Source organism: Conger conger, chromosome 5 (genome assembly GCF_963514075.1).
Source record: "Conger conger chromosome 5, fConCon1.1, whole genome shotgun sequence".
Taxonomy (NCBI): domain Eukaryota; kingdom Metazoa; phylum Chordata; class Actinopteri; order Anguilliformes; family Congridae; genus Conger; species Conger conger.
In genome coordinates, this window is record NC_083764.1 from 30889179 (window position 1) to 30901450 (window position 12272).

At 39.2% G+C, this 12272-nt stretch overlaps 1 protein-coding gene across 12 annotated transcripts in view; it reads right to left on the reverse strand.

Annotated features, from left to right (window-relative positions):
* Positions 1-489: 489 nt before the first annotated feature.
* Positions 490-12272, reverse strand: part of lpin1a (lipin 1a) — an 87395-nt gene continuing 75612 nt past the window's right edge. For all 12 annotated transcript variants that reach the window (XM_061244123.1, XM_061244131.1, XM_061244128.1 and 9 more), the window contains 8 exons: positions 11836-11903; positions 9868-10006; positions 9470-9618; positions 6657-6743; positions 5513-5665; positions 4647-4761; positions 4423-4526; positions 490-3468 (listed from right to left, as the gene is read on the reverse strand). In XM_061244123.1, the coding sequence (XP_061100107.1) occupies positions 3276-3468; positions 4423-4526; positions 4647-4761; positions 5513-5665; positions 6657-6743; positions 9470-9618; positions 9868-10006; positions 11836-11903 (1008 nt within the window). In that variant the 3' untranslated portion in view covers positions 490-3275. The remainder of the gene's footprint in view (positions 3469-4422; positions 4527-4646; positions 4762-5512; positions 5666-6656; positions 6744-9469; positions 9619-9867; positions 10007-11835; positions 11904-12272) is intronic.

The window sequence follows — 12272 nt, forward strand, 5'->3', positions numbered from 1 at the left end:
TTGCAAATTAGACTATATTCACTACTTTTGGTCGAATTATGGTACAATCTGCTGAACACCGGTTGTAATACTGTATATTTGAATGCATCACTGTGGTTTTTTAATTTTTTCTTTTCTTTTTCTTTTTTTTGTTTTTGTTTTTATTTTTTTATTTTTTTATATATATGGACACAAATGTATGTTAACACTTCTTTAATACATTTGTAAATGTGTTGTAAAAACAATAAAATACAAAAAAAAAAAAAAAAAAACTGCATAACTTCTCTATGATAGCCAACGCTGTCCTGTAGTTCTATAAGGCAGGGAGGTTGTTCCAAGCATGTTGGAGAACTTGCCACAGTTCTTCTGCAGACTTTGGTTGGCTCCTTGCTTCTGATCTCAGCCAAAGTTTTTATGTAAAAAGTAGTCAATTGCTTACAGTAAAATGTAACTTTTTAAAATTAAATACAAAAATGTAGAATGCAGAAACACAAATCACGCAATCATGACTGATTTTTCATTGCAGTTTAATGAACTGATTATTAATACACAGATAAAAATGAAATTATATCTATTGTATTACATCTATTCAACAAAATTAAATAATTTCTCACAAATATATGCAGCCATGAATACGGCCATATACAGTTCACTGGAATACAAATCTTTCACAGAAAGAATATAACAGTTCTATTTGGTACAATAAACAAATACGTAAGTGGAGATGAATGTGAAAATGAATGTACAAGCCATTCCTGTGGTTTGTGTGTGTTTTTGAGGCAAACTCACATGGGATAGAAAAACAGTTTCTACTTCGATGTGGATTCCTGTCACTTCACTGCACTGTGCTACCAAATAATTTAGGGAAGGCATACTCTAGTTTCAAAGGGGTGCCATGATTATGGCTTTATTGTATATTGTATACAATGCATTTTTAATTGGATAAATAAATTGATATAATCACGCTTAACAAGACAGGGTGGAATTCCAGCTGAAAGTGATCACTTTTCCTGCAAAACTGAACTGCACCTACTTGATGAATGTTTTTTTGTTTTTTTTTCCACTTAAAACATTATCATTGAAATAAAAATACAGCAATGCATATAATTATGGCTTACATTTATTCTCAAAAGTTTTAAACAAGAGGGGCCGGCTCACATAGAACCACAGAAGAGATACATCTTTCCAGGCCTACGGTGGTACATTACCTACATTAGGTACATTATTGTCATCTTCTAATTGTCAGATGGCAATAAAATGATAATCAAGTTCTAAGGGCTCTCCTTGGTAGAACATGATGATTTAAAGATCATTTTACAACTGTGCCACTAAACCTACCAAAGTGCAGCAAATCTCACACGTAATACATAACTGTCCAGATTTACAGACTAAATTCACACAAAAGAATACACATCTTTCTGGAGTCACAATGTTTTCTGGCTGGATGGCATAGAGTCAATACATTTGTTTTACACCAAGTAAAAGGAGACTTTTTGAAGATATTTTTTACAGACCATTACAACTGAGGGTCATGCTTGTATTTTGTTTACAACAATGCAATGCATTGTTTGCTTCTTTGAATATTAACTTTTGAATAAATATGCATCAAGACATAATGAGTCTCAGTGACACTAAGCAGGCTACATTATGGGTTCAGTGCGAAATGGCAGCTGGTTGAAAATAAATTAACCAGCTCATTTTATAGACAAACCACAAATAAGCGTCTCAACATTCCATTCCCTTTGTTCAAGTTCTTGTTTTCTAGAATGGGTAAACTTCAGAAACAGAATATTTTCTGTTGATCCTGGACATAAAGCAGATATGTTGATATTCATATATGTATAACCTATATACAATTTTAGCACATTTTGTTTAGCATTAATGTTTCCTCAATAAGAATGCACAATCCATCAACACCATAAATAACATCTAACAATTGTTTAATCATGGGAAGATACACAACTGAACACATTAATTTATGTTAAAAAAATGACAATTATTTTTTTAATTCAGCTATCCATACCAAAAAGACTATTGATTATTGCTGAATTTGTGATTACTGCACCCATAGGACAGATACACTCTGCCTCAAACATTGTGGGTTAGCAAGCCTGCCCATGGGTTTGCATCACTCCATACTTAAAAGATAATTCAGCAGCAGTCAGGTAATTGATTGACAGGATGATTTGCCCAGTCCACAGAGTGGAATGGTAATCACCTAAAAATCAAATAATTCAGACCCAAGAAACCAGGTTCATTGTGCAATCAACTGCTATATAAAATACATTCAGGGATGAAAGACACCAACACATCATGTGGCTCTCCAGGGCAAAGGTTGACCACCCTGGTCCGAGAATGGAAAGATCCATATCACTGGCAGTCATATTTTTGAGGCCATAATCAGTGGATAGATTATCAAACTCCTTTTATATCTTGGATGCCTTGTGGTCTCTTAATTACAGTGAACACAGAATAAAACCCTACAACTGGAAGAAGGATGATGAGTCAATCCCTGCCTTCCACAAATATGACCTGATTTACACATACAGTATATGAAAACCAGTAATTATCAAACTACACTTATCTGCATATGTCAATGGATTCATGGCAATATTTCAATTTCAATTCATGTGGAGAGTCAATGTTGCTTTTGTATGATTACCGGGCAGTGACCTACTCAGCCTGAAACCAGCACTCTGGTTCTCTTAGCCCATCTTTGCCAAAGTACCTTTAACGTGAATCATGAGGAGTGCAAGATTACAATTGTACAAGTGCAACATTGTCTCATTCTCCTTCAAGACAGAGGATTTGGCACAAAATCATTATATTAAAAGACATTTCCAGCAGTTACCAACAGCTGCTCAATGTGATCACTCCATTGAAATTAAACTTACAAAAGCCAAAGCAAAAAAGTGGACCAATGTAGCTTTTGTTCCAGGAGTAAGACATACACCGACAGACATATGTAATATAATCCTTAGCATATATTAAGGGAAAAGAGTGCTCCTTTGCTTGTGCATCGAGCAGGTATGCACAACACCATTCCAGGAGGTCTGCTATCCTGGTTTTCAATATATTATTCTGTCTTAATTTGCTCAATAGCCATATACTAATGCTTATCCACTCCTGGATCTGGATACATTTTCAGCAAGGATACACATGCAGCACTTTAATTCATTGTTTCATTAAAATTCCAGATGAAATATTGAACTAATGAATTCATCAAGAGCAGAAGTTGGCATAACGTCCAGAAACCACCCATCGTTGTGCACCCATGGCATGAAGTGGTATACGTTTTACTGAAGCTGCCTCTCTGTGTTGGTCTCCATGGGCCTGTGTGCCTCGGACTCTTGCTGTTGCTCCACCTCAGGCAGCTGCTCCCGCCAATAAGTGAACTGGCTGAAGGTGTCACTGCAGGGGAAGTCAGATGAGTCGCCCCGCATCAACAGAGGGAAGACATGGTCCACCACTTCCCCAAGACGAACATAGCTGCAGACCACACCAGGAAGACCATGATTAGGAACTGTTTATGGTCCTAGGTAGCACTGAGAAGATCTGGGTTATAGCAATATATACTCAGTGAGCACTTTATTAGGTATTTATTTTTTAGACTTCTACTGCTGTGCATTTCTGTCTGCAGAACTGCAGCTCACTGGATTTTTGTGTTTTTTGCACTCTAGAGACTAGTGTGCGTGAAAATCCACCCTGTCTGCCACCAACAATCATTCCACAGTCAAAGTCACCTAGATCACATTTTTTCCCCATTCTGATGGTTGATGTGAAACTCCTGACCCATATCAACACAACTATATGCATTGCATTGCTGCCACACAATTGGCTGATTAGATAATCGCATGAATAAGCAAGTGTAATAAAGTAAAAGTTTTCCTAATAAAGTGCTCGGTGAATGTATATACTCACAGGTAACACTTGAGAAGGAGAAAAATTAGGGAACAATGCATGATCTGTGCACAATTCAGCGTCTGGATAATTCAAAATTATCAAAAGTTTATCAGTGATTGCTGATGTCAGCATTCTGTGGCAAACCAAAAGACTTAATAATAACGTAAAGATGAATAAGTCTAAGTATAGGCAGGCATATCCAGACTCTATGAATAGAGCCAAAGAGTTGCAGGGAGAATCAGTTATGCTAATTAGAGAAACTTTGATTTAATTGCTAAAAATATTATTATGCCAACAGAGCAGCACAGAGGCTTACAGAGTCAACCTGTCCTTTATGAGTCAAACCCTGGATGTTTTGACTTTCATCTGGAGACATTGACTCCACAACCTGTGCTTCTCCATAGACTAAATAATATTTACCAATAATATTTTTTAGCAATGAAATAAAGCCTTGGTGAGTTGAGAAATCAGTATAGCACTCACTTGCATTTATTTATGTTGATTAATTACAGGCGACAGCAGCAACAACACTGCACTTACGATGATATGTTGGTCTTGGCATGTTCCTGAACCAGTTCTCCTTTTGGGTTGACTGTAAAGATTCTGTTTAATGGGACTCCAACTTCCTTATAGGAATACACATCCTAAAAGAGAGGAAAAAAAACACCTTGAAAATTGTGAAAAACACTTTTTTGGTCCTCATCATGTACACAGATTACCGTACATGTTATGCTGTTCACTCAGATGCAATTTGCCATACTCACTGTTGGTCGGTTGCCAAAGGCAGCATAAAAAGGTTGAGTGTTTGGGTAGAAAATGTTTTTGATGTCTGTCAAGCATTCCACTTTGAATTTCTCTGGTTTCTTTTCGATGACTTCACTAAAACAAACAAAAAGTATTGGACAATTCACAATCTCATTAAGGCTAAATAAAAACAAACAAATAGTAAACCTATTGTCCCCCACCCCCATGCATTATCCCCAACCTGGCAAAGTCATCTTGCAGCTTGGGAGCAACAATCCAATTGTGAATCAGGAACACCTCATCGGCCTACCAACTGTAACTTTGTTTACTTCACAGCTAACATTACCCATTAACATCGTTCGACAGACGGTCCTATCCACAGCAATGGAAGTACAGTGTACAATGTAAGTCATAATTTCGGCAGATGATAACCAGATGATTTGCCACATAATGCTAACAATATTCCCAAACCAGAAAGGAAGCACAACTTAAAGAATTGCTGTAATCCTAAACAAAGCTACATGTACAATACCTCGAGACTTTTGAAAAACTAGCTAACTATAATTCAGGAACGGATACATTCATTTATGTTTACTGGCTGAATCTTGTCAGTGCACACTAACCGACATCTTGCTTTTATAAACCAGTGTATTTAGCTATGATATAACTACTTTGCTAGCAAGCAATCTAATGACTACACTAAGCAAGATTGTTAAATTGCTGTAACGTAAACTCATCGTGTTCAAAATACCAAGTTACCTCACTATGTTCTGAATAGTGCAACTTTCATAAAAAAATTACTTCCAGATCAGCTTTGGTTTTTGTGTGTGTGTAAAGTCTAATTCCTTCCGGTGTCATACAGAATAATTTTAGTGTGTTTTCTCACCGATGCAGGGCAGAGAAGAGGCTGCTGGGACTGAGCAAAACAGGACCCTGTGGCAGCATGGTGCCCCTCTCATTGACCCAGTGCAGGTACCCACGGGTCATGTCCGCCATACCGATGGCCCGGGCTGAGCAGTACAGGAACTTATAACCATTTCTGTCAGAGAGTTCACAACAAGGTTACAGGCTAAAAACAAGGCCTCATGCACACACAATAACTAGGGTGCAAATCGATGATGATCTGTTTCAGGATGTCATGCAATTGTCTGTTCATGATTATTTAATTAGCCCAATCATTTATAAAAGCAGACATTTTTATAACTGTAGAGTGGTTTCTGTAGAGTCAATTGGTTCAATTAGGGCAAAGGTGTCCAATCTTATCCTAAAAGGGCCGGCGTGGGTGCAGGTTTTTGTTTTAACCCAGCAGTAACACACCTGATTATACTAATGAACTAATCGTGGTCTTTAATCAAGACCTTGATGAGTAGAATCAGCTGTATTAGTCCTGTGCTAAAACAACAACCTGCACACACACCGGCCCTTTCTGGATAAGATTGGACACCCCTGAATTAGGGACTAACAGGTGAAATCACCAGGGTTTTAATAACTTAACGTATGAGGGGGGGAATCAATGTCTGTTGTGACATGGGGTCAATTGTTACGCAATGTTTTTGCATGGTCAGAAATAAACTAATATGCTATAAATCACATTGCACACCCCCATACACACCATCTTTCACCTCAGATTTAAACTGACAAGTTTTGGTCCAGTCACCAAACATCATATTTTAGAAGGTAAAACATTTTTACATGTTTTTACATCATGGACTGCACTGTGTGTGCAATTGGGGCAATTGATTAACTGAACATTCAGTTGCTGAATAGTGTATTGGAGGAGAGTGACATTCATACCATGGACCTGATTCCTATTGGCAGGCAGGGGGATATTTGTAATGAAAATGGAACAAACTTCCATTTCATTACTGAGTTGAGTTTTAAAAAACGTTATTAAACAGTTATTTTAAGGAAAAGTTTGGAGAGTAATGCATTTGGGTCAGTCTGTAGCTTGGATTTTTTTTTTTTGACAATCCAGGCAATAACAACTGAACAGAGTGGGGCAGATGCTGTGAATCTGACATTGTACTTACTGGCTAACTTTGTGGAAGAGGCGAGCAATACCCTGGTGCGTCCAGTCTTTACCCAGCGTCGGCAAAATATGGCCCAGAGTGTCAGACCTGTGGGAACAGAGAGGAAGCTTGACAACGTGGTTCCCAAGCTTTTAGTTGGAACCATCTGGTGGGTCATGGGGGAGGCTGATGTGGGCAACAGTAAGTTCTCACGAAGTTAACAGTGCTGGCCTAGATACTATTAGTTTGTTCTGTTTACATAACTTCACCATTTCCAGGGTTCTCCACAGATTCTTTTAACAGAGTGGCGCTCAGGTCCCTGGGGAGCAGGGCTTGGGGTGGGTATAAGTTTTTTCCATTTTTATATCACCTCAAAAGTAATTTCCTGTATTCTTAAAACACACATAAAAATGCCTTGAGATAATGATGTTCTAAATGGAGACATCCATTGTGCTTTCTCAACTTACTTTTCTGCACATTTGTAATGAATTTACAAGGTGCATCAAGCATAACCCTTTTGAACCTGCTCCACTTTTCATTCACATTCTCCCAGTCTAAAAATCCTGGACTTTTTGGTTTTTGCTTCTAAACATCCTCTCCTGTTCCCTCACTCCCTGCTGTCCCAAGCCACCATTACTAAAATTTTGCCTTGAAAAGATTTTAGTAGTGCTCTCACCATTAAATGTAGTCTTTACCATTTCCATCTGGGCAGTCTGTGTCTCCCTGCCCCCCAAGTCCCTGTGCTACCCTAAGCATATGCTGACCCAGTGAAAAGGTTCCCCTCCGGTTCAGGTGCAGCTCACCCCTGTCCCAACAGAAGTCCCAGTGCCCCATAAACCTGTACCCTTCTCGTCTACAAAAACTTTGTAGCCACATGTTAAACCTCCAGCTTCCCTCTGCCTGCATGTGGTACAGGTAGAAGACTTTCTGCTAATTCCACAATTCTTTTCTGCTAATTGCTAAAATTTGTCAAGCAGAACCTCAAACCTGCCCTAACCTATGTCATTGGTCCCTATGTGGACCATGACCACTGGATCCCTCCCTGCTCTGGCCAGGAGCTTGTCCACATGCTCCAGGATATCTCCTACCTGGGCACTAGGCAGGCAACACACCAAGATTCCTTTTCGCGAGCACAGATTATGCTGTCTACACCTCTAATAATTGAGTCCCCCACTATCACTAACTCTCTTTTCCTGGAGGATGTGGCCATCGGGGTCATCCTTCCACCCTCAAGAACAAGGGCCAAGTCCAATTCCTGCAAGAGTTGGAACCGGTTGGACATCACCACCTCTGAGTCCACCTCGGACTTGTCCCAAAATGACTTGAGACTCGACTTGGACTCGTCAATAAGGACTCATGAACAATAAGAGTCTGCCAAATGGCATCATCAAAATGACGAAGTGAATAATGTCGCAGCCAATGATTATTTTTCAATTATTTATATGAAAGACATTCCTTAGTTAAAACACACCCAACGTTGTTTTACACGCCACACCATGTGCATTTTAGTTGCAACCATAGCAACACCCTAAGCTGTATTTCTTGCAGCATACTCTCTAAGATTACAGTTCCACATGTTGTGGCCTTTGAGTTTAAATAATTCAGGCTTATCGAGCCAAACAAAATGATTTCAACTAGCAAAATATGGAGAATTAAAATAAAAGATGTGGGAGCAACCACGTCAAATTTCAAGACATTTGAAAACTCATACGGAAAGGTAAGTCAGTTTACCAGCACTGGAGCTGATCCCACCGCTGTTCTAACCCTCCTATCCCCCCATGTAGACAATGCATGCCTTTTGGCATTAGTGTCTAAGTGGGCTTTTTCATACAAGCTTATATTCTTATGCGTGTAAGGCACCCCTGTCCTATAGTGTCTGCGGGTATTAATGATATCTTTTAAGTAAGTTAAACCGTGAATTTGGTCCTTGAGAACAATGTGTGTGGACTCTTTGGCAATCAACACTAGTGTTGAAACACACCAAACCCACAGGACTGTAAGGGTAATTATGGACATGGACTAGTTGTAGAACTTGCGCTTGTGCAAACACATGCATAAGATTAAACGACAACTGTATGTATGTGTTGGGTAGATAGTTTGAAAAATACCAGATTTTTCAACAAAAATCCAAATTTAGGTTTATACTCATTTGTGATGAGTGATTCCCATTTTTCTTGACTGAAATATTACGTGTAACACAGAAGTGAGGTAGAGAATTTAGTCTTAAGGTCAGGATTAACATATAATATTGTTTTTTGCTGGAGTAAACCTTTTAAACTCTTTTACTCCTGAGATCACGATTCACCACACAACGAACAGTGCAATTCTGACAATTTAGATACAAAATAATCAGGGAAATAAATAAATAAACTTAATTACTTGTCTTCCAGGTCAGACCCATATATGAGCCATCCATCCATCCATTATCTGAACCCGCTCATCCTGAACAGGGTCGCAGGGGGGCTGGAGCCAACCCCAGCACACACTGGGCGAAAGGCAGGAACACACCCCGGACAGGCCGCAAGTCCATCGCAGGGCACACACACCATTCACTCACACACTCATACCTACGGGCAATCCAGACTCTCCAAGCAGCCTAACCTGCATGTCTTTGGACTGTGGGAGGAAACCCACGCAGACACGGGGAGAACATGCAAACTCCGCACAGAGAGGCCCCGGCCGACGGGGATTCGAACCCAGGACCTCCTTGCTGTGAGGCGGCAGTGCTACCCACTGCACCATCCGTGCCGCCCATATATGAGCCAGTTTCCAGTAAACCAAATGATGCTGTGGTTCCTTTATGAAAAAGATGAAAAGATGACCTAATCTGATACCTGGTGATGGTGCCGTCAATGTCGGAGATGACAATTTTGTCATCCCAGCTCCACAGGTAGATAGTGCCCTCACAACGACATGTGCCCTGGTACTGGGTGGTGACACTGAACACCACGTCGTTAGCGCCGTCCTTCAGCTGCAGGCTAATCTGCGACACATAGCAAGACTTGTCACTATCCCCAGATTACACACTAATAGTAATACATTGAACTGGTTTAACAATAATTGATTAATCATTCATTTTATAGCATTTTGTATAATTTATTAGATTATGCGCAATGTTATCATAATCAAAAAATGTTCTTCTGATAAAAAACCTGGTATACAATGGTAGTATGTAGCGACTCTAAGCCAAACCTCTGTGCTATTGGCATCTGTCTGAGGGTCTGAGACTTACCAGCTGCTCGGAAGTGAGGCGGAGTGTCTTCTTATAGGAAACGCCCCCAGGGGTGAGCAGAGGGGCAGACTGGGCTGAGCTGGGACTCGGCTTGACACTTCTGTGGTCCTCGTCACTGGAGGACGATTCGTCATTTCGCCTGAGTCAGCAGAAAGCCGGAGAAAGATGAGTCAATCTATCTTTATTTTGTATAACACAATAGTGCAGTCCACAAGCCAGAGTAGACTTATCCCAGACGGTGTAAAAAGAAAATAAATTTGAGCCAAAAGAAGAAAGAAAATGATTCCATGACCGCTTAAAATATGTGTCTTGATGACATAAACACAATGTGCTTTTGGACTCATGGCAACAAAATGTTTCAGAGATGTGCAGTCGTCATTTTATGGTCTAACTCGTTTGCTTTGAAGGTAATAAGTGAGGTATGGTCATGAATGAATGTTTGTCTCTTGACCAACCAAAGCCAGGTCTTAAGTCAAGTCCCAGTTTCATTGGTATTTTAACAGCGTAATATTAGCAATATGCCTTCATAGTAGCAGTGGAAATCACAGACTATCTCACGATACTATCATGATACGTTGCACATGATACAATAGTATCACGATACAGGTGATTCTGCCATGCCCTATATGTTGTAAGACAATCATTTATAATACATCACAATATCTGTGTCACTGAAGAAGAAAAAATTATTTTCAAAAAGCGGGAAACAATATAATGTATATAATGTACACTCAGTGAGCACTTTATTATTTATTTATTAGAATTAGTTTTTAGACTTCTACTGTTGAAGACACACCCCTAGGCGGACAAAAGAGATTGACACAGGGAGGTAGGACAGAGAGCGAGTGCAAACTTATAAATAAACAGCCATCACCCTCACAGGATCGGGATGAAAACAACAAACTAAAAAAATACACTAAAATGTCACACAAAACCCTGTGCGAAGAATGACATTGACCTTAAGCTACTGCCTGATCTAGTGGCTGTCTGTTGCATGTTGCATTACTGTATGTTTGTGAAATACAGAAAGAGTGTTTCATGCCTTCAGTGGAACAAAAGGCAAGTCTAAACCAGACAGTACTGCGAGAGCCAGATGCAGTTAATTTAAACCTAACCAGCATTGCTAGATGAAAAATATTAAATTACTATATGCGGGTCTTAAAATGATGTTTTTTGTTTTTTAAACATAATTCATAGTAAAACAAAAGAGATGGTATGTATATGTGTGCTGGTCAAAATCTCTTTCATCTTTCTTCAAAGCAAAAAAAGTTTTTAAACCATATAGCTACTTTCTTGCCTAACGATTAGCAGCACAACATTTTTTGCACCAATCACAGCTAGAAGCAGGCACTTTGAAAGTGTTGAATGTGCTAAATTGAATGAGACTTCCATTGACTGTTCCACGTCAATGATGGAACATTTGTATTTGTCAGGGAAAAGTTTATCAAAGCAGATAGGCTATAGCCTATGTTAGTAAAACAAAGTTTTACCAGGAACCAGTAAGATGACCGTTGTCACAGGAAGAAGCAGATCCGATGTTCGTCATTAGAAAACAGGAAAGTTTATTACAATCAGGAAAATGTTCCAAAGAGCAATGGTGTTTGGGATGTTTTAAAGGATTACATTTGCATATAAAAGAGAACTAAATGTCTCAGTAAGAAAAATAAATCAAATAGCAACAGAAACAAATGTGTACGATATTATACAATTTGGCTATCAGTGGACTTTGGCTATCAGGTGTAGGGATTTTTCCCTTGGAGGTAAACCAGTCTTGATTGACATCTTGCTAAATTCACTACCATATTAACAATGTGCCAAGGCAAGGGAAGATCACATTCTAGACTTTATGTTTTGACGATGAAAATAGAGCCTAAATCTACACATGCAGACAAATGCCTTTCATGTAGGCCCAGGCTTCCGTAGATCAAGGTTTCACAAAATGTCCAAGTTCCAAAGGTTCCGCATTACCTGCTTACAGATGGCATCTTCGCTGACTGCTCCGTACCTCCACTGATTCCCTGCTCTGAGGGAGACTCCTGTCAAAAGGAAACCATACTTTAACAACTGAAGTCAGCATGTACCGCAAGAGAATGTGAGCAAACAATATTTTTGACATATTGTAGTCACACCAAGCTTAGCAAGCTCAGTGTTGATGTAACCAAAATATCTGATGTAAAACAAGTGTTGTTACATGTTATGCATGTGCTGTCTGAAACTTCAGATGATCTACAGCTGCTGCAAATCTAAAACTGCTGACATTGTGATGCTGAAACTACACTCTCAGAAATAAAGATACAGTGAAAACACCTTTCTACATTTTGTGAGTGTACCCTGAATGGTACAATAATATTCTTAGGGTACTAATAAGTACCTTTTACAAGCAAAAAAGGTAGAAATGAATTATT